The following is a 25862-nucleotide window of genomic DNA, read 5'->3' as shown; positions in this document are numbered from 1 at the left end:
CCCAACCTCTAAGCATAGATTGGTAGTCAAAAAAACTGAATAATTATTAATTATAAGTGAAAAATAAAACATGAATTTTCTGCAAAAACACACTCATACCTTCTTAACCTAGGCATATTCCAAATGCTTTGTACACAAAATCGTTTAGCCAGCTTGAAGGAGTACAACATGTAGGCAAACCATATTCCACATAGCTTCAACAAATATCCAAATCATTATCCTGGTGTCACGCACATATTCCCATACACCAGCCAAATGTCAACTCCATTTCATACCGTCAGAGAGCTGATTGACAAGAGAGAACGAAAATCCTAACACGTTTTTTTGTACACCTTTGGTAATTCAGTGCTGCAAAATAAACTTAAAGGGACTTGATCAAGTTTCATAGGATCTGGCAACGAAAAAACAACATTTTGGGCGAAATGTGTTGAAAATGCTTGATTTAATGATAAAACATTAAAAATTCAAAACTGTGAGAGCGCTATTGTTCTAATAAGATAAAAAAAAAAAAATGACATAAAATGCCATTTTTTGCTCTTACGCTTGGTTTTACAAAATTATCTTCAAACAAGTATCAGCATGTTGCTGTTTAGTGTTTATTCGTAAATATAAGTAAAATAACTCAAATTCTAAAAAAAAATATTAAAAAATGTTGTTAACGTGAAATCTTTGAATAAGTCCCTTTAGGCCAAGCTGTATGCACCAACGAAAATGTAAAGCATGTATATTCTTGCAACATATGATGATACAATCATGATTGTTGTTATGATAAATGCAAGCGAAGATAAGAGAAAATGAAATGAAGTAACACAGACTATGATGATTTCCCCATACAGTTAATGCACTTTGCTGCATTTTCATGGAAATCAAGCTTTTGCAACAGTTTTTTTAAGTGCAAATTCATTCCATAAAGTTTAAGTTTTCTTAGCATTCATATTTCCCTGTTGTAATAAAAGTTGTTTTTTTTTCATCCAGATTATAATATACTGCAGTTAGAGGTTCGTTTTTTGCCTCAAGAAAATATGTTAATTGTGTTTTTCTTTATAACAATTCGTTATGTACAACTATGTAACATGAATTAAAAAAAAGGTAACCGAAAAATAATTTTAAGGCCACAACTATGAAAAAGAAAGTATATATTCCTCCCTGGAAATGGGCTGAAACTTCCAAAACAGAAACCTTGAAAGTTTGTGAGTACTTTGAAGTTTAAATCATACAAAATTGGTGATAATGCTATATTTCAGGCCATGTTTTCAAAAATTCTTGAATTAAAATGGTTTATTTGAATACAGCTTTATGTAACTGGCTCGTTTTAGCTGCAAATTAATGTGAAATGTGAGAAGATTATAATTAGTTGTAGGCCAAATATTGAAGGCAAAGATGTTTAAACATCCAATTTCAAATTCTGAATGGAAGCTGTAAGGGAGCCCTCAAATTCGAGCAGTGAAAAAAGAAATGATGATTTGTAATAATACCAAAGTATACAATTAAATGTGCTTTTAAAGGGTTTTAGCTAAAGAGAAATGGAAGGGTGCTGCACCCTGTTCTTTTTCGGTCGCACCCTTCTGCCCTCATAGAGACCAGCATGGATCCCTCCTGCCTTCATAGCATGAAACGCTTATGATAATGAAAAATTTCCTTTAATCTGAACTAAAATTGTACGACGAATATAACTACATACAAATTTGGATTTTTTCGCATTTGAAATCCTTTATTACTTAAATTTTACAGAATTCTCACATTTTCTTTCAAATTCATTATGTTCAAATTCTTCATCTTCAAATATAATGGGCAGCCCTTTTCTCCCTTTATAAAGCACCCTGTCCTTTTTCTGCAGCCCTTTTTAAAACCAGGCTAAAACCCTATTCACTCTGCCTGTGAGGCATTAAAACATAAAATATTTCAAATATTTTTTAAACAACATTGCAGACAATTTTTAATCAGAAATCCATTCCGACTTGTTTTCTTATCTGTTAGCTAGTATCTTCCTTCAAAGAGATGGCATGCTTTATTTATCAGCAGGTCTAAGATGTCTTTGTTAACATACAATACCTCTATCGATTGTGGCTGAAGCTCTAGCAATAACAGTTTTATATGATAAGGAAAGTCCTAAGTAGAATTTATTAAAATTGTAGTCTGTATCAATAAATATTCTCAATATTTGGAAAGAACAAATTTCAAACAAACAAAACACGAAAACATGAGAAATGCACTACAAATTATGTATGTTTTGTCACACAAGGTTTACCTCCCTTTGTTTAAGTATCAAAGACCTGGGGCCATGTTTAGGAACAGCATCCAGTCTGAGTCTGGACTCAGGCTTATAAAAAGTATATTTATTTAATTACAAACAATCAAAAAAGTAAATAATTGCACAATTTCAAAAAGTTTTAAAATTTAGTAAATTTCATCGTCAAAACTCAACCATTTGAAATGAAGATTTGCAGTTTTTATCCTTGGCTGTTCGTAAGCCCGGTCCAAGAAACTCACCTCAGTCAATTAATTTCTTTAAAGATGCAGTCTTACTACCAAATAAGATTTACCACAATTAATCAAATTTTAATTTGAAAGAAATGTGCATAAAACACGTTTTTTCTACCTTATGAGACTGTAGTAGATCACAGTAAATCTTTTAGCATTCACCAATCATTTAATATTGTGCGTTTTCTGCTATTTAATACACAGTTACAAACTTGTTATCAGTATTAAATAATTTCCATAAATGCATTATATATTTAGTAAGTAGTTCAAGGTTTATCAGTCAAAATTGATGTTTGTTATACATGTATATGTATTGATTTTGAATAAGAGTGTCACTTAAATTTTTACCTTTTTGTCAGTTCCTAATGTATATAATTTTATTAATTATATACATAAATATATATAAATATATCACAATATATCCAAGGTGACCAATATTAGGACTGTATATCATATATTTTATTATTTTCAATGTTTATTCCACAAATCCCAACCTCTTATATATAATGCACATGTACAGACGCTTAGTGTTCTTCATTAAAACCCATGTTTGTTTATCAAATAGTTCAATTAATTCATTTTCAGAAACTCTTACATATATATATACAATAAGCTTTAATTGACCTCTAGAAAACATGACACTTAGTTATACCAATTTAATTTCCCTGTAATATTAACTTCAGGCATACAATATATTAGACTAAGTAGATTGGCTTAATTTAGAACAGATAACATCTTATATCACTTAACATGTGGGATGTAAACTTTCATATTGAATTTGTTTGTGATGTAATGAATGGTAGCTGTAAAACAGACATGAGCTATATTACATAGAAAAAAAAAACATTCAAAAAAGTAATAACTTCAGTACATTATAAATTATGCTGAATAGAAATGTAAACTAGAGGCCCAAAAGGCGCTACTGGCTGGGTTTGTGTGGTCAACATCACTGTTTTCGAAAAGAACCAACCCCTTATTATATGGGTATCTGAATACTCAAAACTAAAGACTGTATCATGTTCGCAAGCATTTATTACACAATATCATTTTTTTGTACTATCAAGGCCCATAATCTAATCATTTCAAGGCCCATAATCTAGTCATGCATGGGCAGATCTAGCTGGTTTTCAAAAGGAACCCAGCTCTAATGGATATCCAAATACTGTACAAGTTTCATCAAGATACAATCAAAACTGAAGACTGTATCGTGTTAACGAGCAATTGTTTAATGACATACTGATTTTTTTTACTATCAAGGCCCATAATCTAGGCATGCATGGGCGGATCTGGCTGCTTTTTGAAAGGAACCGAGCTCTAATGGATATGTAGATACTGTACAAGTTCCATCGAGATACAATCAAAACTGAAGGCTGTATCGTGTTAACATGAATTGTTTACAGATGCACGGACGCACATATAAGTACACATTACCATCGCATAAGCTCTTCTGGCCTTTGGCCAGTAGAGCTAAAAACAAAAGGACTAGGAATTGCAAGTACATGTATATCAACTTTTTATAAGTTGTAACAAATTTTATTAAAGCAGGACAAAAACTTCCAGCAACGAAATCTATTATTTTTTATATTAAGCCTTCAATAAATACCGTAATAAATTGTTAAAAACTTAAAATTTACAACTTAACCAACATAAATCATTTTTTGGTTATGACCTTCAGGCGAAAACAAGTGATAATCTTTAATAATAATAGGTTGTCCGGTTACAGCGCACTTGCTTCTCACCTAGGCCACCCGGGTTCGATTCCAGGCTTGGGTGCATGTGAGTTTGGTTAGTGGTCACCAAGCCAGACAAGTGGGTTTCCTCCGGGTACTCCGGTTTCCCCCACAACACAACATCATTATCTCGCATAACATCATGCCAACGAGAATGATTGATATTGTAAAAACTTGTTTCACAATCATTGTTAAACAAATTTAAACTAAGTTATAATCTAAGTCAGCTAGTACGAACATATCGTGTAATATTTTAATAACTAAGAAGCCTCGCTTTGCTCTTCCATCTTTATATTCTCTCTATTACTTATACAGTAAAACTGTGATCTTTCGAACAGGTGGTTGTTCGAGAAATGGCTATCTGTACCACGACTATTATGCCTTCTACTTTCATACAAAATACTGTATACTGACTATGGATTGTAACCTAAATAAGTTGAGGACTCGAGCACCTTTCAGGCTTTGCCAGTCCCATATAATATTATGTTTGAATTATTAATAGAAATGTGCATCATCTCAAACATATTATTCATACAACAGCATTGTACACTAACTTAAAAGTACCATTGACCATAAAAACATGTTACACTGTTCCATGGGCTCCGTCCTAAGTATTAAGTCACAGTCAACTATGACATCATATTTCAAGCTAAGGGTTTTAGTGAAAGAGATATGGAAGGGTGCTGCACCCCGTCCTTTTTTGATAGCACCCTTCTGTCCTTATGGAGACCAGCATTGGCACCATTCTGCCTTCATTGAATGAACTTTGAATGTTTGGCATTTGAAATCTATTACTTCTTTAATTAAACAGAATTCCTAACATTTTCTGTCAGATTCATTATGTTTAAGTGCTTCATCGCCAAACACAATGTGCTGTTTTCTCCCCTATCACCCTGTCCTTTTCTGCAGCACCCTGCTCTTTTTAAAACCTGGCTAAAACTCTAAGCTTACATCATATTACCTATTTCTATGTGTCACAGTTCATAAGCTGTATTATTTACAATGTAGTTTGTACATGGGGTTATTTGAAAGTTGTGTAGTCAAAAGATGCTACCAATACCTGTTAAGGGCCTATTGTATAAGAATGCCAGATTAATAGCAATAGCTGGATTACAATGGCTTTCATCTTCCTTTACATTGCTCTAATTTTAACAATGTTTCAAGTGGATCACAATGGAGGTCCTAAAACTTCACAGTGTTTTTTCAGTAAAATATCAATATTATTTTTAAAAGAATCAACTCCAACATCTACATTAGGCCATACCAAATCCATTCTATGTTAAGCGTCAGGATTAAATTTAAAAACATGTCTCTCTGGCAAGAAAAAAACAAACAAAATGCCATAAAACAAATCTTAAACTCTTAAACACAAATGCCTTTGGTAATAGCGGATTTCACCAATGAAAACAATGAAGAAAGCATTCAAAGGTCCATGCATCTAGAAAAAGTCTCACTATCAGGGATGTAATTGTCTAGTGAAAGGCGAAGGGCTGAAGCCATTATCAGCAAGGCCGCTGCTATAACAAAACTGGCCATTGAGACACCCTTTAGAGTCCTAGCTTCAAATTTGAATCAAACTGAAGTAAAATACAATGAGCATATAAAGTAACAAGTTTTGTTTATGTGTTTTTTGTTGTTGTTTTCTTTTGTGGGGGGGGGGGGGGGGGGTGTTATTGTTTTTTTACTATAATCTACCAGCACAATGACGTTAAACATAGAATCAATTTTGCATGGCCTAAATTAATATCAAAACAATGATTTCTACATTTAAACGGCTTCAAGTTTTACCATTGCATGTCCAAACGTCTAAAGAGTAAAACCAAGGAGTGACTATACACAGCTCATTTCATGTTCTAAACAATAGCGCTGCAACAGTATACAAGTCACGTGAAAGTGAAAGCCATTATAACAGGAAGGAAGTCGGCGGGCCACAATCTCAGGACGGCTCTCAATTATATCTTCTGACTTTTCAAAGTGCTTCCAAGTATAATATATCAGGACACACTTGCTCATAGCACAAACTTCAATTCAAACTGTTTTCACCATGTCCATGAAAGTAATAAATGAATAATATCGCTGTCTTTTTTACAAGCCCTACACTGGTCAAATGTTTTCTAAGCTTGCACATGCCCTTCACTGGTCAAAAATATTCTAAGCTTGCACCAGCCACTCACTGGTCAACTGTTTTCTAAGCTTACACAAATTTAAATTTTATACAGCACGGCTTGTTGATTTCTTTTTAATGTGAAGCACAAGTGTAAGAAGTCAGGTTTTTCCTTCTAAAAGTCTAATTTTGATGACAGCTTTTTGCTAAACATAAAGAAGCATGTGTCAAAATACAAAACAATTCTAGTTGGCATAAAATTATTTGGAAGCAATTGCCTTTCACAATTTTGACCTATGGTTTTATCGATCATGTGGTCAAAATTGGCACAAGCCTGCAAGCCCTGCAATGGTAAAATGCTTTCTGGGCGTTCTTAAATTCTGAATTTTATACAGCAATTGTTTTATGGCAAGCACTTAAGTATTAAGATTCAGACTTGTTTATCCAAAAGTCTGATTGCGATGACTGTTGACCTGAAGGAGAATCTAAAAAGCTCAGTTTTTTGCCGCTTGTACCATACAATTTTAACAAGAGCACAGCAGGTTGATTCAAATGCTTGTCCATTTATTCTTCATATGAAAAGGGGCATAACTCAAAAATGATTAAAGCCATACTTTTTGAAGGCCAGCCATATGTGTGTATTGTCCCTGCCAAAATGTGTACCAAGTTTCATGTGAATACCTTGAACTCTTTTTGAGAGTTACATGTATTACCAAGTTTGATTTTTTTTTGCACAATGACACCAAGGCTATCACAATACTTCACTTTTTTTCTTAAAAAAAATTGACTTTAAAGGAAGAACACAATCAGGCAAGAATAATTTGAAGATGCACTCTTTCTCCCAAATAAGATGTACCACAATTAATACAATTGATTTAAATTACAGAAAATAATGAATAAATAGCAAAAATAATGGTTCTTTCTTGTGAGATGATAGTTGATCACTGTAAATCTTTGAAGACTTACATGTACCATTCACTTGATATTTGTGCGATTTCAGCTATTAAATACACAGTTACATTATCTTGTTATCGGTAATTAATATTTTCCATAAATGCATTATTTAGTAAGTTGTAAAAGGTTTATCATTCAAAACTTATGTTTGTTATACATGTATCTTTATTCATAACAGGAATATTTTATAGCACAATTTATATCAGGAACTTATTTGAACCATACACAATGGTTTCACAAAAGGACGGATTTATTTCCTCTTCCCAGTGAGAAACCGTATCAACGCAAGTCAATCATGGCATAAATCAAATCTCTTCTTCTTTTTCAGCAGAAGATGGTATTTCACAACGAAATTCCATAAACTAAAGCTCATTGTAATTGCACGAGCATCACTAGTGGATTAAGGTGGGGGGGGGGGGGGGGGGGTACTGAATGGATGACAGAGGGGGATTTACTGGAAGGGGGTTTACTGAAGGGGATTTTTTGAGTGGGGGTTTCTGATGGGGCTTTATTCAAGGGGGGTTCCTGAAGAGGTATACTGAATGGGTTTATTGAAGGGGTATACTGTAGGGGGGTTATTAAAGGGGGTTTACTGAAGGGGATTCACTGGAGGGGGTTCATTATAACAACAATACCTACCTCCTAGCACAACTGGCCATGGTAAATTCAAATTGCTCTCAGAGACGTTTGTTCATTTTGATCATATCAACCCTCTGTCTCATCGCCATGTTCAATGGTCTATTGGTCGTTATTCATTATTTTCTGAAAAAAAATAACAACAAAGATGCAATTTCAACTCCGCTTATTTTAAGATCTTAAGAGACGACCGATATTCAAGGTGATAAGAGTAGATGAGAACTTTTTGACTGTAACCCAAAAGTCAACGTTTTCTGGACAGGAGTCTATGTAGTCTAAAAATATAGACGTTCAAAAGGGATTCTTCTGATCCCTAAACATCTAACCTCTTATCCCTAAACATCTAACCTCTTCTATCAAATTCAGTTAACAAATCTAAAGACACAGACAACAATTTTGCCTAAGTAAACTGCATGTGCCCTTCATGTATATACCATTATGTTTTGAAAGTTAAAGGAATGAAAAAAAAACATAAACTCATTATTGTAAGGAACTTATATGAAATAACATATATAAAGATAATTAAGCTTCTTTTTATAAATTTTAGTAGACGTAATATGCTTAAACTTAGAATAAATGGCCCAAAATGGTGACAAAACAATTTGAACGTGAAGGATCTGCCATTTAAAAAATAGAAAAAAAATGTCCATGATGTACATTTGCTTGGAATAGAATGTTTTGTAAGTTAAAGGAATGAAAAAAAAAACATAAACTCATTATTGTAAGGAACTTATATGAAATAACATATATAAAGATAATTAAGCTTCTTTTTATAAATTTTAGTAGACGTAATATGCTTAAACTTAGAATAAATGGCCCAAAATGGTGACAAAACAATTTGAACGTGAAGGATCTGCCATTTAAAAAATAGAGAAAAAAATGTCCATGATGTACATTTGCTTGGAATAGAGTCTACGGTACAAACTTGCAAGCTGACAGCTAACTTCTTGTGCAATTATTCATCCAAATTGAATAGCAATCTACATTTTTAGCGAAAGCAGCCGAAGGGCGGGAACCATCGGAACACTCAGCGCTCTTCCGATGTTTCCCGTCCTTCAGCCAATTTCGCAAATCGATTAAGGCGAATCAGGTACTACGTCATTTTGACAGAAAAATGTCTGGCTAGGGCTTGTGATAATTCGCATTTTGAAGCATTTTCGTTGTATACTGTTTCTCTCGACAAGAATGCAACTATGAGCCAGGTATTTTGTTTGTAGCTTAAAAAGAAGTTATAATTTTCAACGAGAATTGGTCTTTGTTTACATTTTCGCCGGGCGAACCTTCTTCACTTGTTTCATATTACAGTATAGGGTATTTTTGAATTTTGTCAAATCTCGTTTTATGTTTATGGCAATGTATTATTTTGATGATATACATGTTCAAGTATGTATAAAATATAATTTTGGCTAGTTGAAATTAATTATTGTGACCTTAATGTCACCTTTGTCATCAAACCACTGTGCCACTGGTACTTGACACAAACCTTTTTTAATGTTCTATATGGGCTATATACTATTATAAGATATCTTAATAAACATATATAAAGGCCGAATTTTGATTATGTGACTTGCGCCTGTGCACTGTGCTGGACGTGGGACGAGTGATCTGTCAGGGAGCATTTACATGTGACAGTAGTCCACCTAAATGGCCGTCAACGAGCCTTTTGACGATTTGTTTAATATGGCAGACTCGTGACGTCCACCATCCCTGCAAAAAGTAGCAAGTGGTCCTTGCGCAGAGAATCCTCGCGGCCACAATTTTAAATTATCTCCGTTTTAAATTCAATTTTCTACGAAAATATTATTGCCTACTATTAAACACATATTAAGTTATGTCAGTATGCCCAAAAAACATGCTAAGTTATCATAAAACATGTACAAGTGTCGATTGTTTATCAAGTATCCCGATATCGGTGAATCTGGGACAAATCTGACTGGTTGTGTACATGTATAACGGTATTCGTGACCCATAATATAGTAATGTGAAAATAACAACTCTAATGACCAATTTAATGAAGTTTAGATCACTGTCGGATAAAAATTGAACAACTTTGTCATTATTATTCAACATCAATGCATATTATTACAGTATATCATTTCGCCCGTTGTTAAATGGTAGAGAGTTGTAGCGTTACAGGGATACATAAGAAATGTCTAAATAATAAAAAGAGTATCCCTGATCGCTCATTATTGTAGCTACATGTGACAGTGCCTCTGAAAATCATATAGCATATTGTTTAGACTTTACAAAGGGCCAGAGTTAAAGTAATTCTGTCACTGCACTTGAAAATCTATGCATTACCATCCATATACCGGTCAGCTTTCACTTTAAGTCATCATTTTTCTGTCTGATTTTCCGAATCTAAATCGTTTTGATTTCGTCCACTGGTAACTATATAACCAGATGGAGAGGACACTGGAATCAAATTTTGGTTGGGAATATTTCAGAACTTACCAATATGACTGCAATCATGTACTTTTTAAGCAACTATTACAAACAAAGAATTTCAGCTGTGATTCTGTTTTCTTCCATTTTAGGATTATTGAAAATAACGAAGAAAACAGAACGGTACCGACTATGAGTCACGTGATTTTTAAAATATCGAATTAAATGTTCACAACCAATCGATCGGACATTATATTTAATCTGCAGACAACAGTGGTAAAACTTTTTATTAAATCTCACTAGTACAGCTTTTAAATTTAATAGATTGGTAACAGTAGAGACTATATCATAGTTTGCAGGTTTGTAGATACCTCTTTACACAAGCCCCATAATTGTAGAAAAATAAATGTTTAAAATGTAGATTAGAACAAAAGCCTTAATGTAAAATTGAGGTGTGGTTTACCTCAAAATGAAAAATCCATTCATTTTGCATTTTATTCTTCTATAAGCATCTTTCATTTAACGAGGCGTGCCTAATCTTCCATGTTTTCCATGTTTACTTCTAACAATATTCGATTCGAGCCCCCCCCCCCATGTATGCTTCTGTCACTAATCGAGGTCTAGTCCCTCCACCACATGTATATTTCTGTCATTTGTCGGGGCTTGTCCATCAACTCCAATGTAAACGTCTATCATTTGCCGAGGCTGGTCCCTCGCTCCTATGTACGTTTCTGTCATTTGTCGAAGCTTGTCTCTTAATCCCAATTTTAATCCCGTGTTAACGTTTATTATCTGCCGAGGCTTGTCCCTCACCCCCATGTAAACTTCTGTCATTTTTCGTAGCTTGTCCCTCACACCCCATGTAAACTTCTGTCATTTGTCAATGCTTGTCCCTCACACCCCATGTATACTTCTGTCATTTTTCGAAGCTTGTCCCTCACACCCCATGTAAACTTCTGTCATTTTTCGAAGCTTGTCCCTCACCCCCATGTAAACTTCTATCATTTTTCGAAGCTTGTCACTTACACCCCATGTAAACTTCTGTCATTTTTCGAAGCTTGTCACTTACACCCCATGTATACTTCTATCATTTTTCGAAGCTTGTCCCTTACACCCCATGTATACTTCTATCATTTTTCGAAGCTTGTCACTTACACCCCATGTATACTTCTATCATTTTTCGAAGCTTGTCCCTTACACCTCATGTAAACTTCTGTCATTTTTCGAAGCTTGTCCCTCACACCCCATGCTTATTCCTTCCCCCCATGTATACTCCTGTCATTTGTCGATGCTTATCCCTCACCCCCATGTATACCCCTGTCATTTGTCGATGCTTATCCCTCAACCCCATGTATACTCCTGTCATTTTTCGATGCTTGTCCCTCACCCCCATGTATACTTCTGTCATCTTTCGAAGCTTTTCCCTCATCCACATGTATACTTCTATCATTTTTCGAAGCTTGTCCCTCACCCAGATGTATACTTCTGTCGTCTTTGGAAGCTTGTCCCTCACCCCCATGTATACGCCTGTCATTTGTCGATGCTTATTCCTCATCCGCATGTATACGCCTGTCATTTGTCGATGCTTATCCCTCACCCCCATGTATACTTCTGTCATTTGACGATGCTTATTCCTCACCCCCATGTATACTCCTGTCATTTGTCGATGCTTATCCCTCACCCCATGTATACTTCTGTCATTTGTCGACGCTTATTCCTTCCCCCATGTATACTCCTGTCATTTGTCGATGCTTATCCCTCACCCCCATGTATACCCCTGTCATTTGTCGATGCTTATCTCTCAACCCCATGTATGCTCCTGTCATTTGTCGATGCTTATTCGTCACCCCCATGTATACCCCTGTCATTTGTCGATGCTTATTCCTCACCCCCATGTATACTCCTGTCATTTTTCGAAGTTTGTCCCTCACCCCCATGTATACTCCTGTCATTTTTCGATGCTTGTCCCTCACCCCCATGTATACTTCTATCATTTTTCGAAGCTTGTCCCTCACCCCCATGTATACTTCTGCCATCTTTCAAAGCATTTCCCTCACCCCATGTATACTTCTGTCATTTGTCGATGCTTATTCCTCACACCCATGTATACGCCTGTCATTTGTCGATGCAAATCCCTCCCCCCATGTATACCCCTGTCATTTGTCGATGCGTATCCCTCACCCCTATGTATACGCCTGTCATGTGTCGATGCTTATTCCTCACCCCCATGTATACTCCTGTCATTTGTCGATGCTTATTCCTCACCCCCATGTATACCCCTGTCATTTGTCGATGCTTATCCCTCACCCCCATGTATACTTCTGTCATTTGTCGATGCTTATTCCTCACCCCCATGTATACTCCTGTCATTTGTCGATGCTTATCCCTCACCCCCATGTATACTTATGTCATTTGTCGATGCTTATCCCTCACCCCCATGTATACTTCTGTCATTTGTCGATGCTTATCCCTCACCCCCATGTATACTCCTGTCATTTGTCGATTCTTATTCCTTCCCCTCATGTATACTCCTGTCATTTGTCGATGCTTATCCCTCAACCCCATGTATACCCCTGTCATTTGTCGATGCTAATCCCTCAACCCCATGTATACTTATGTCATTTGTCGATGCTTATCCCTCACCCCCATGTATACCCCTGTCATTTGTCGATGCTTATCCCTCACCCCCATGTATACTCTTGTCATTTGTCGATGCTTATCCCTCAACCCCATGTATACTCCTGTCATTTGTCGATGCTTATTCCTCACCCCCATGTATACCCCTGTCATTTGTCGATGCTTATTCCTCACCCCCATGTATACTCCTGTCATTTTTCGAAGTTTGTCCCTCACCCCCATGTATACTCCTGTCATTTTTCGATGCTTGTCCCTCACCCCCATGTATACTTATATCATTTTTCGAAGCTTGTCCCTCACCCCCATGTATACTTCTGCCATCTTTCAAAGCATTTCCCTCACCCCATGTATACTTCTGTCATTTGTCGATGCTTATTCCTCACACCCATGTATACGCCTGTCATTTGTCGATGCAAATCCCTCACCCCCATGTATACCCCTGTCATTTGTCGATGCGTATCCCTCACCCCCATGTATACCCCTGTCATTTGTCGATGCCTATCCCTCACCCCCATGTATACGCCTGTCATGTGTCGATGCTTATTCCTCAACCCCATGTATACTCCTGTCATTTGTCGATGCTTATTCCTCACCCCCATGTATACTTCTGTCATTTGTCGACGCTTATTCCTTCCCCCATGTATACTCCTGTCATTTGTCGATGCTTATCCCTCACCCCCATGTATACCCCTGTCATTTGTCGATGCTTATCCCTCAACCCCATGTATACTCCCGTCATTTGTCGATGCTTATTCCTCACCCCCATGTATACCCCTGTCATTTGTCGATGCTTATTCCTCACCCCCATGTATACTCCTGTCATTTTTCGAAGTTTGTCCCTCACCCCCATGTATACTCCTGTCATTTTTCGATGCTTGTCCCTCACCCCCATGTATACTTCTATCATTTTTCGAAGCTTGTCCCTCACCCCCATGTATACTTCTGCCATCTTTCAAAGCATTTCCCTCACCCCATGTATACTTCTGTCATTTGTCGATGCTTATTCCTCACACCCATGTATACGCCTGTCATTTGTCGATGCAAATCCCTCCCCCCATGTATACCCGTGTCATTTGTCGATGCGTATCCCTCACCCCCATGTATACCCCTGTCATTTGTCGATGCCTATCCCTCACCCCTATGTATACGCCTGTCATGTGTCGATGCTTATTCCTCACCCCCATGTATACTCCTGTCATTTGTCGATGCTTATTCCTCACCCCCATGTATACCCCTATCATTTGTCGATGCTTATCCCTCACCCCCATGTATACTTCTGTCATTTGTCGATGCTTATTCCTCACCCCCATGTATACTCCTGTCATTTGTCGATGCTTATCCCTCACCCCCATGTATACTTATGTCATTTGTCGATGCTTATCCCTCACCCCCATGTATACTTCTGTCATTTGTCGATGCTTATCCCTCACCCCCATGTATACTCCTGTCATTTGTCGATTCTTATTCCTTCCCCTCATGTATACTCCTGTCATTTGTCGATGCTTATCCCTCAACCCCATGTATACCCCTGTCATTTGTCGATGCTAATCCCTCAACCCCATGTATACTTATGTCATTTGTCGATGCTTATCCCTCACCCCCATGTATACCCCTGTCATTTGTCGATGCTTATCCCTCACCCCCATGTATACTCCTGTCATTTGTCGATGCTTATTCCTCACCCCCATGTATACTTATGCCATTTGTCGATGCTTATCCCTCACCCCTATGTATACTTCTGTCATTTGTCGATGCTTATCCCTCACCCCCATGTATACTTCTGTCATTTGTCGATGCTTATCCCCCCCCCCTGTATACTTCTGTCATTTGTCGATGCTTATCCCTCACCCCCATGTATACTTCTGTCATTTGTCGATGCTTATTCCTCACCCCCATGTATACTCCTGTCATTTGTCGATGCTTATCCCTCAACCCCATGTATACTTCTGTCATTTGTCGACGCTTATTCCTTCCCCCATGTATACTCCTGTCATTTGTCGATGCTTATCCCTCACCCCCATGTATACCCCTGTCATTTGTCGATGCTTATCCCTCAACCCCATGTATACTCCTGTCATTTGTCGATGCTTATTCCTCACCCCCATGTATACCCCTGTCATTTGTCGATGCTTATTCCTCACCCCCATGTATACTCCTGTCATTTTTCGAAGTTTGTCCCTCACCCCCATGTATACTCCTGTCATTTTTCGATGCTTGTCCCTCACCCCCATGTATACTTCTATCATTTTTCGAAGCTTGTCCCTCACCCCCATGTATACTTCTGCCATCTTTCAAAGCATTTCCCTCACCCCATGTATACTTCTGTCATTTGTCGATGCTTATTCCTCACACCCATGTATACGCCTGTCATTTGTCGATGCAAATCCCTCACCCCCATGTATACCCCTGTCATTTGTCGATGCGTATCCCTCACCCCCATGTATACCCCTGTCATTTGTCGATGCCTATCCCTCACCCCTATGTATACGCCTGTCATGTGTCGATGCTTATTCCTCAACCCCATGTATACTCCTGTCATTTGTCGATGCTTATTCCTCACCCCATGTATACCCCTGTCATTTGTCGATGCTTATCCCTCACCCCCATGTATACTTATGTCATTTGTCGATGCTTATTCCTCACCCCCATGTATACTCCTGTCATTTGTCGATGCTTATCCCTCACCCCCATGTATACTTCTGTCATTTGTCGATGCTTATCCCTCACCCCCATGTATACTTATGTCATTTGTCGATGCTTATTCCTCACCCCCATGTATACTCCTGTCATTTGTCGATGCTTATCCCTCACCCCCATGTATACTTATGTCATTTGTCGATGCTTATCCCTCACCCCCATGTATACTTCTGTCATTTGTCGATGCTTATCCCTCACCCCCATGTATACTCCTGTCATTTGTCGATTCTTATTCCTTCCCCCCATGTATACTCCTGTCATTTGTCGATGCTTATCCCTCAACCCCATGTATACCCCTGTCATTTGTCGATGCTAATCCCTCAACCCCATGTATACTTATGTCATTTGTCGATGCTTATCCCTCACCCCCATGTATACCCCTGTCATATGTCGATGCTAATCCCTCACCCCCATGTATACTCCTGTCATTTGTCGATGCTTATTCCTCACCCCCATGTATACTTATGCCATTTGTCGATGCTTATCCCTCACCCCTATGTATACTTCTGTCATTTGTCGATGCTTATCCCTCACCCCCATGTGTACTTCTGTCATTTGTCGATGCTTATCCCTCACCCCCCCTGTATACTTCTGTTATTTGTCGATGCTTATCCCTCACACCCATGTATACTTCTGTCAATTGTCGATGCTTATTCCTCACCCCCATGTATACTCCTGTCATTTGTCGATACTTATCCCTCACCCCCATGTATACTTCTGTCATTTGTCGATGCTTATTTCTCACCCCCATGTATACTTCTGTCATTTGTCGATGCTTATCCCTCACCCCCATGTATACTTCTGTCATTTGTCGATGCTTATTCCTCAACCCCATGTATACTTCTGTCATTTGTCGAAGCTTATTCCTCACCCCCATGTATACTCCTGTCATTTGTCGATGCTTATCCCTCACCCCCATGTATACTTCTGTCATTTGTCGATGCTTATTTCTCACCCCCATGTATACTTCTGTCATTTGTCGATGCTTATCCCTCACCCCCATGTATACTTCTGTCATTTGTCGATGCTTATTCCTCAACCCCATGTATACCCCTGTCATTTGTCGATGCTTATCCCTCACCCCCATGTATACTTCTGTCATTTGTCGATGCTTATTTCTCACCCCCATGTATACTTCTGTCATTTGTCGATGCTTATCCCTCACCCCCATGTATACTTCTGTCATTTGTCGATGCTTATTTCTCAACCCCATGTATACCCCTGTCATTTGTCGATGCTTATCCCTCACCCCCATGTATACTTCTGTGATTTTTCGATGCTTGTCCCTCATCCCCATGTATACTTCTGTCATTTGTCGATGCTTATTCCTCACCCGCATGTATACTCCTGTCATTTGTCGATGCTTATCCCTCACCTCCATGTATACTCCTGTCATTTGTCGATGCTTATCCCTCAACCCCATGTATACCCCTGTCATTTGTCGATGCTTATTCCTCACCCCCATGTATACTTCTGTCATTTGTCGATGCTTATCCCTCACCCCCATGTATACTTCTGTCATTTGTCGATGCTTGTCATTCACACCCCATGTATACTCCTGTCATTTGTCGATGCTTATCCCTCATCCCCATGTATACTTCTGTCATTTGTCGATGCTTATCCCTCATCCCCATGTATACTTCTGTCATTTGTCGATGCTTATCCCTCACCCCCATGTATACTTCTGTCATTTGTCGATGCTTATCCCTCACCCCCATGTATACCCCTGTCATTTGTCGATGCTTATTCCTCAACCCCATGTATACTCCTGTCATTTGTCGATGCTTATCCCTCATTCCCATGTATACTTCTGTCATTTGTCGATGCTTATCCCTCACCCCCATGTATACTCCTGTCATTTGTCGATGCTTATTCCTCAACCCCATGTATACCCCTGTCATCTGTCGATGCTTATCCCTCACCCCCATGTATACTTCTGTGATTTTTCGATGCTTGTCCCTCATCCCCATGTATACTTCTGTCATTTGTCGATGCTTATTCCTCACCCCATGTATACTTCTGTCATTTGTCGATGCTTATTCCTCACCCCCATGTATACTCCTGTCATTTGTCGATGCTTATCACTCACCTCCATGTATACTCCTGTCATTTGTCGATGCTTATCCCTCAACCCCATGTATACCCCTGTCATTTGTCGATTCTTATCCCTCACCCCCATGTATACCCCTGTCATTTGTCGATGCTTATCCCTCACCCCCATGTATACCCCTGCCATTTGTCGATGCTTATCCCTCACCCCCATGTATACCCCTGTCATTTGTCGATGCTTATTCCTCACCCCCATGTATACTTCTGTCATTTGTCGATGCTTATCCCTCACCCCCATGTATACCCCTGTCATTTGTGGAGGCTTGTCTCTTATCTCACATGTATACTTTTGACATTTGTCAAACCTTGTCCCTACACCCCATGTGTACTTCTGTCACTTGTGAAGGCTTGGTTGGTAATCATACATTTCTTTAAAATCAAACTTTCATAAAAGTCTTTGTAAAAATGTAATAGTATCAGTTAAACATATTAATGGAACTCACTTATGATTTGTAAAATGAACTTTCTTTTTACTTTTTTAGTACAAAATAAAGTGTGGCAAATTATTAGGAGCGTTTAAGCTAAGGTACTGAAAGTTGGGACCCTTCACCAAATGTTGATATTTGCTCAAATATCCTCTTTGAATACCACAATTATCAGTTGTGTTATTAACGGCATTGGGCAATTTCGTTGTTGCGTGATTAGTTGGTTGACATTATCATCTGATGTTATCAATCCACTAGAACCAAAATATTTTTTATATCAAAAATAATGCTAGAATAGGTCTTTACAGATGCAATACTGGGGAAAACAAATTTTTAGTCCAAAAAAATGAGAGAGTCCCTTTAAAACTAATTAAGCTTTATGCGGAATCAAGGCATAGGTATACCGTTTGCATATAGCTCACGTGTGCTATATGCCTAATAGTGCCGCGCACGTGAGCTGTATGCCTAATAGTGCCGCGCACGTGAGCTGTATGCCTTATAGTGCCGCGCACGTGAGCTGTATGCCTAATAGTGCCGCGCACGTGAGCTGTATGCCTAATAGTGCCAGGCACGTGAGCTATATGCCTAATAGTGCCGCGCACGTGAGCTGTATGCCTAATAGTGCCAGGCACGTGAGCTGTATGCCTAATAGTGCCGCGCACGTGAGCTGTATGCCTAATAGTGCCGCGCACGTGAGCTATATGCCTAATAGTGCCAGGCATGTGAGCTATATGCCTAATAGTGCCGCGCACGTGAGCTGTATGCCTAATAGTGCCGCGCACGTGAGCTGTATGCCTAATAGTGCCGCGCACGTGAGCTGTATGCCTTATAGTGCCGCGCACGTGATCTATATGCCTAATAGTGCCGCGCACGTGAGCTATATGCCTAATAGTGTCGCGCATGTGAGCTGTATGCCTAATAGTGCCAGGCCCGTGAGCTATATGCCTAATAGTGCCGCGCATGTGAGCTATAAGCGGAATGAGATTTATATGCGGTCTTACAGTGCCCGTGCATGTACGATGTTGGCTCCGAGAGCAATAGAAAATACCTGAGAGATTGCATTTATGTAAAGTTTTCCTTCCTTCTTCAAATGATATATTCGTTGTTTTTTTTTAAATATACTTCGTTTAAAAGTTCTAGCCAAGAGATATTACGGACACATATGCTCTTGTTTGCTTTTTTATCAGTTAACCAAATAAATTACATATCATAAATAGATATAATACAGTTTACATTGAAAACTAAATAAATGTAATAAAATGAATAAATCAACACTTAATACATGTATATATTTAAATATTACTTAAAATAAATAAAATGGGTACATGAATGTATACTACAAACACTAAGTTGACCAACACAACTGTTACATATACATTTACATGTATATATAATTTCAACATACACAAACAAAACTGCTATATTATATAAAATCAACATTCACCCATTCTAAACAAAACTGGTACGTGTATACTTAAAAATAAATAAATAAATAAATAAAAAATACGTTAAAAATAGTAAACAACAAGGCTATATAGTTTTTGATAGATCCTCCCCCATGTATGGGGTTCTTGCACCGTAGTGCGTTGTGATACAAAGTGGCCGCGCGGTGTCCGGAATCACCACAATGTCCTCCTCGATCTCTGCCGCCCGTCGTTCCTCAAGGACTGGAAGTGGAGGAGACTCCTGCCGGAAATCGTGAACTATTTTGGTATGCCGCCTGTAGTGGTGGTGGCGATGGTGCTGGTGTTTCAAATCGTTTCTGCCATGACCACCGTGACCGCCTTGCTTCCTGCGGCCGTGATGGACGCCGGGAAAACTACGATTATGGGTCCGGCGACCGGTTCGATGGTGGCCTTGCTTAGTGATAGCGCTGGAAATCTCCGGAAACGGGGCGGCTTTTACGTTGTTTGTTGGGAGTGGCCGGGAATTTGGCGGGTAGTAGATATCTTCGTCCATGTAACTGAAATGTAATGGCACGAAATTACCTGCGTTGGTCTAGTTCAAACTACAACGAAATATAAGTATGTGTATTTTAAACTTGAATGCATATTTACTGGTGGCTATAAAAATCGCGCTTTATATTAATAACAGTTTCCATGAATGAAAAGCTTAGGAAAGTTTTTTTTCAGTTTAAACAAGCCATTTATACCCTAAAAGTTCTACGTGTGGTCGAACACAACATATAAAATAATCTACTAACTCGACCTGTTAATTATATACCATATGCAGGCCATGGAACGCAATTCTCTGTCATGTTCTCAGACCCTTCATAAACTCATAAACTTACAAAATCGGCTCTGAGTCAGCCTTCATAAGGTGTCGTACCCGCGCCTTAGCGATCGCCTTCGTGCTAATTCGTCGCAAACTGAAATCAAAAGAAACAAATTGATATTGACGATTGATGATGACGATGAAGATGATCAAGATGATGATGATGATGATGATGATAATGATGATGATGATAATGATGATGATGATAATCAAAATCTCGCTGCGAGACACAAAATACCCCATACACCATATACACAGTCATGTACACACGGAAAGCCCGAATTATACTTGCCTTGCTGGCGTGGTGGTGAAGATATCTGGAAACACAGGTTGGACTGTTGCCTGCTCCTCTGGGTGTCTGCCCAGGTAGCCTGTAGAGGAAGAGAGAATACACATACCTTTAGATTGTTGGGGCGGAGCTCATGTTCGTACACTATTATCGTCAACATTTGCGTTGACTACGAGAGAGCAACACGTTCAGCTGTTGGACGGTTGAAAACTCCACGCAGTGTTACTTTCCTTACACTTGAGCTATCTTTTATTACATTCGGAACTCCTCGGCCATGTTTATCGTAAACAACCTCGGATGTATGCCGGTACATCAGTTTAAGTAGTTCGTAAAATTTTGAATTATATCATAGATGAAATGTAGTGTTTTAGAATTGTATTTATTAATTGGAGTTTAAATTGAGTGTCGGTGAAGTATATTATTGCGAACATAATTAAGATTTCCAAGAGTAAAGTCATAAAGTTTAACTGCTAAATAAAATTACTACGCGATCTACTTGCATCGGACTTAAACGTACCTCTTTTTGAGTATGTAAACCGTCCAAATACATCCGAGGTTGTTTTTGATCAAAAATGGCCGAGGAGCTCCGAATGTCTATTATTCAAATTATTAATTCATTTGAACCTCTCTCATGGCCGACGTGTTCCGAATGTTATTTATTATTATTAAACTATTTTGCTTGTCAGGGGAGGTCACTGCGTAATAGATTATGACAAATACGGATCACAGGGGCAGGGTGCGTTGTTTTGACACATCCCTTTGACCACGCCCCCCCCCCCCCCCATTTAAAAAAAAAACACCCAGACTTATTTATAATGATGGGGGAACAACGCACCCTGCCCCTGTGATTCTTACAACATTGCAATTATTATATACTATGTCTCATTCTCCATCTTTGATTTTTTTAATTATTATTATATGAATATTCCACCTAACCCTCTATCATTATCATATTAAACATGTTTGAGCCTTGACTAATAACTTTCAATCTTCAAACTTTAATCGATTCCCACGCATTGATCTCCCTTGACGAGCAGAGATACTGCAAAGCGAAGTAGCCGCTGTATGGTGTTTGACAGCAATGATTTTCCATTACCTTTTAACTTTATATGAACACATTCTACTACATTTTATTTTGATCGATAAATACTCTTTATCTTAGAAAAGCATCCGCAAACCTTTGTAGTATAAGAAACAGATGGTGGCGGTGGCAGCGAGGAGAAGCAGTAGCAGGATGCCGAGGACGATGGCGGCGACGTCCGCGCTCTGTAGGCCGCCTCCCTCGGTGGAACCGTCGGGCGGCGACAAGGTGGCTGAGTAAATTATGAAAGGTCAAAGTAAGGTACGTGACGCCTTATAGTATTCGACGTGCGCAGTGTAGGTCACCGCTCTGCTCGTGTTCACTGTCGGCGGAGGCGGCTTGTAGGCATGTTTGTTACCGTAATGCACGGTAAGAAGGCATCATACGACGACGAAATAGGCAGCAAGAACACTTTTAAAACTTTGTGACTTCTTAAGAGGTAAAAAGGGTAACATATGTCAGATTACCACAAATATGCGAATTAAGTTCAATTAACCATCCGATAATGGTTGAAGACTAATTAGTATGTATTTACTAAAATAAATGGTTATGCGACATTTTGTGCGCATCAAACCATTAATGCCATACCGGGATTGGACAAAATATAATTTCGAACACTAGCATTATATATTACGCAGAGCGTTCTAGATTCAAAATACTATTCAAAATTCATGAGACAAAATTAACAATCAATCACTAAGTAAGTTAACACTTTATATCATCTTACTGTGGTTGGCAGCAAATGTTTTTGGCAGGAATACAACCGACAGTGTCCAAATGCACACATTCATGGCTCCAATACTCATTGTGCTGAAAAATAAATATACCAAGACTTCCATTGAGTTACTTGAAACATCCAAGTCTTATTATTGAATAGCTTACGTTGGAACCAGCAACTTTGATATTCTCTATGCAGCAAATTAAAGGGACTCATTCAAGTTTAAAAGCGTGAAGAATCTAAGTATAGTATAGTTCGTTTTATATGTGAAAAATATGCTTGTAACAATGATATATCAGAGCTGTATTATTCATAATGATCTCAACATTTAATATAAAAATGCTGTTTTGCCGAAAAGCGTTAGTAACGCTTTATATTAAATAAAAATCAAAAAATTCTCCCCATATAAGTATCTGCTAGTTGTAGTTTGGTATTTGTTCATAAAAATGAAGTAAAATAACCAAATTTCGGCAAAGTTTAAAATCAGTCGTTGCCAACATTAAATCTGTTGATGAGTCCCTTTAAATGCGTTGTAGAAATCGCCTTTCAACTGTTGTCAAATAATGATTAAACAATGTTCGGCAGGGGCGTATCTAGGTTTTGACGTCGGAAAGGGCGTAACTGAGGGAAGTAAACTTGCGCCCCTCCCTCAGATTCGGAGTTTATTTGGTTTTTAGTGTTTGCAGCGGGTTTTGGTGTTTCCTTAGAATATTTTAACAACTTCTAAAATGAAAATGGTGCATTATCTTTTTCGAACGAAATTAAAAAGTAAACTTGGAAGATTTTTGGGGGGTGGGGGGGGGGGTGAGGGCGCCGGGAGTGACCCCCACCCCTATTGGAGTCGCTTGTGCACATTACAAGCTTTTAGCAATATTTTATTATTATTTTAGCCTGGCAGGAAGGCATCCACTTTTATCCAACTAGCTGCTTGGTTCAGCAATAGATGGAAATTTGGTAAATAACTTTATATATATATGCAAGTGGTGGTATGGGTAGCAAGTACTATCTCCGGCTTGGAACATTTCTGGAGTTATGTCCCTTGGCTGACTTCGGTGTTCCTGCTGATGTGCAAATCATGATTCAGAGTGAACTTTAAAACTCAAAACGATTATAGATTGTTCCTATGATGGTATGGAAGCGTATACCGTATACACCGATGTTATGTTTATTTAGTCTTGTCGTATTACTCTATGTCGATTAGACGAGTTATTGCACTACATGAAGCCAGACATAAGTTGACTTGTTCATAGAAAATGTGGACATGTTGACTTACATTTTAATCGAAAAAAGAAGTTGCGAAACGCATGCGAGGTCGACTTATTTTTTTGGTGAAATCGAGTTAACGTGTTTGACCTGATTTGTCGACAAAACGTATGTCAACATATCCAGTTTTTAATAAGTAAATACTTATAAACAAGTCTGACTTGATGACGCTGTATAACTCTTCAAGTCCACACGAAACAAGTCCACATTAATCCATGATCATATCACCAGTATAAACGTTAAACGCTTCCATAATGATGATACCCCGTACATACCTTAAAATTTCTCCAAACTCCTTACCTCGATATATTAAGAACCAGGTAACACACTATTTCCAACACTCATAATTCTGTTTTCCATTTCTCTTTGGGAACGACAAAAATGTCAATCAAATCAGCTTCAAATTTTGAAAACATACGTTATGATTTTATCGACAATAGTCCCATTTACTCCGCGCCAAAATTAACTGGCAGATAATACATTAGACAAATATTGCCAATTTAAAACACAATTAAATATTTGATTACATTGTCATTTGATTTTGGTGATTTAAACCAAAGTCACGTGGTTTCAAGAAAAAAGAACCAGGATCATGTTCACTTAAATGCCGTGCTGTATTTCGTTTGTTTTTGTGCATATCTGTGAAATTAAATTCATCTTAAGGTATTCGATGTAAAAATTAGTCTGTCATTTTATAAATCCATTGTTTATAATGATATTTTTTGTCGAGGCCTGGTGAAACCCAACATTTATTTTTGTGTGTGATTTGAATGGATATTGCTTCTACTGGTTATGAATATATTTAATTAATAACCTTAAACATTATAATAGATGAAGTTTTGCTATTTGTTTTTTGTGCTTTAAAGCGGCACTCTCACAGATATACCATTTTTACAACTTTTTTTACTTTTTGTCTTGGAAAGAGGAAATTTTTGCGTAAATATCTGCAAACCAATAATAAAAGATTGCTGACAAAAAAATCAGATCGCAGATTTTCATATTTCTGTTCGAAAATTAATATTTTATGGCTTAAACTGTAACTAACGGTTTAAGAAGATGCATAAAACATCAATTTTTGAACTTAAATATTAAAAAAACTGCTATCCATTTTTTCAGCAGTTTTATATTATACTGGTTATCATGGATTTTCGCCAAAATTGGCTCGTTCCAAGACAAAAAAAAAATTGTCAAAAAGTTCAATCTGTGAGAATGCAGCTTTAAATTCCATCTGAAATCTGTGCACACACACAGGTACGCACGCACGAACCCGCACACGTGCGCACGCACACGACGTGCACGGACACACACACAAGCACGTACATACAAGCACGTGCCCACGCACCCGCACCTACACGCGCACACACCCGCACTCGTACGCCCACCCGTTCCTGTACACACAAACACACGTGAACGTTACAGTTGAGCTTAAATTTTCATATCCATTACCACCATGGTGGTTTATAAGTCCGTGGTGTTTTACTTTTTAAATAATATCAAATGACTGCATGGCCATAATAAACTGTGTCCAAGCTCTGTGACGATCACCCATGTCAGTACCAGTGATATTCTATGTTTGGTGGTTTGTCGGGACTATATTTTCTTTGTTGCCATTCTGGTACCACTAGCGGTATAGAGGGGGTCGCACTCGGCGCCAGCCCACTCTAAAATCGTCAAAGCTCACTTTTTTTTATCAATATGGGAGTAGGAAAACGTGATAAAATGCACTTATAATGCACCATTTCCTCATACAAACTGTTCAAAATTTATTCAGAGAGTAGCCCGAAATCCCGATGCAAACAGTTTATGCCATATACTTTCGGTTCTGAGGGAGGGGCGCATGTTAAAAGGTTGCGCCACTCAGTTACGCCACCTCTAACATTAATTTCTGGAGTCGCCCCTGGGTACACACACTAAATAGTACATGTGTAAACGCTATTTATGAACTACCATATACCCTTTCTTCTTCCTTGAATAAACTTTCTTCTTCTATAACCAAAATAGTTCATACGCTATTATCTATCTAATAAAGCTACCTTATTGAAAGCAAGTAAATGCTTCGTTGCGTATCAGATACACATC

General features: G+C 38.2%; 2 protein-coding genes across 5 annotated transcripts in view; both read right to left on the bottom strand.

The window, feature by feature from the left end:
• The window catches only part of LOC128233978 (uncharacterized), a 66913-nt gene extending 56446 nt beyond the window's left edge, over window positions 1-10467 (bottom strand). The window contains exons 1-2 of one of the 3 annotated variants that reach the window (XM_052947889.1): window positions 10360-10467; window positions 7909-8031 (exon numbers count right to left, since the gene is read on the bottom strand). In XM_052947889.1, coding sequence (XP_052803849.1) covers window positions 7909-7928 — 20 coding nt within the window. In that variant the 5' untranslated portion in view covers window positions 7929-8031; window positions 10360-10467. Of the gene's footprint in view, window positions 1-99; window positions 150-2829; window positions 2978-7908; window positions 8032-10359 lie in introns of those variants that run through there. The other 2 variants (XM_052947892.1, XM_052947890.1) reach the window with 2 other exon arrangements.
• An 8872-nt stretch (window positions 10468-19339) lies between these two features.
• LOC128236101 (uncharacterized) lies at window positions 19340-24225 on the bottom strand. Of its 2 annotated transcripts, none has more exons than XM_052950955.1 (6): window positions 24059-24225; window positions 22530-22612; window positions 21900-22034; window positions 20725-20803; window positions 20449-20526; window positions 19340-20121 (listed from the first exon to the last, which is right to left on the bottom strand). In XM_052950955.1, exons 2-6 carry the CDS (start codon window positions 22606-22608, stop codon window positions 19689-19691), a joined length of 804 nt encoding a protein of 267 aa, XP_052806915.1. In that variant the 5' UTR covers window positions 22609-22612; window positions 24059-24225; the 3' UTR covers window positions 19340-19688. The 2 variants fall into 2 exon arrangements, with proteins under 2 accessions (XP_052806915.1, XP_052806914.1); XM_052950954.1 differs by having other exon boundaries at window positions 24084-24225.
• Window positions 24226-25862: the final 1637 nt, after the last annotated feature.

The sequence above is a fragment of the Mya arenaria genome, chromosome 5 (genome assembly GCF_026914265.1).
Source record: "Mya arenaria isolate MELC-2E11 chromosome 5, ASM2691426v1".
NCBI lineage: Eukaryota > Metazoa > Mollusca > Bivalvia > Myida > Myidae > Mya > Mya arenaria.
Note: the sequence above shows the minus strand (reverse complement) of the source record. Positions and strands in the feature narration are given on the sequence as shown.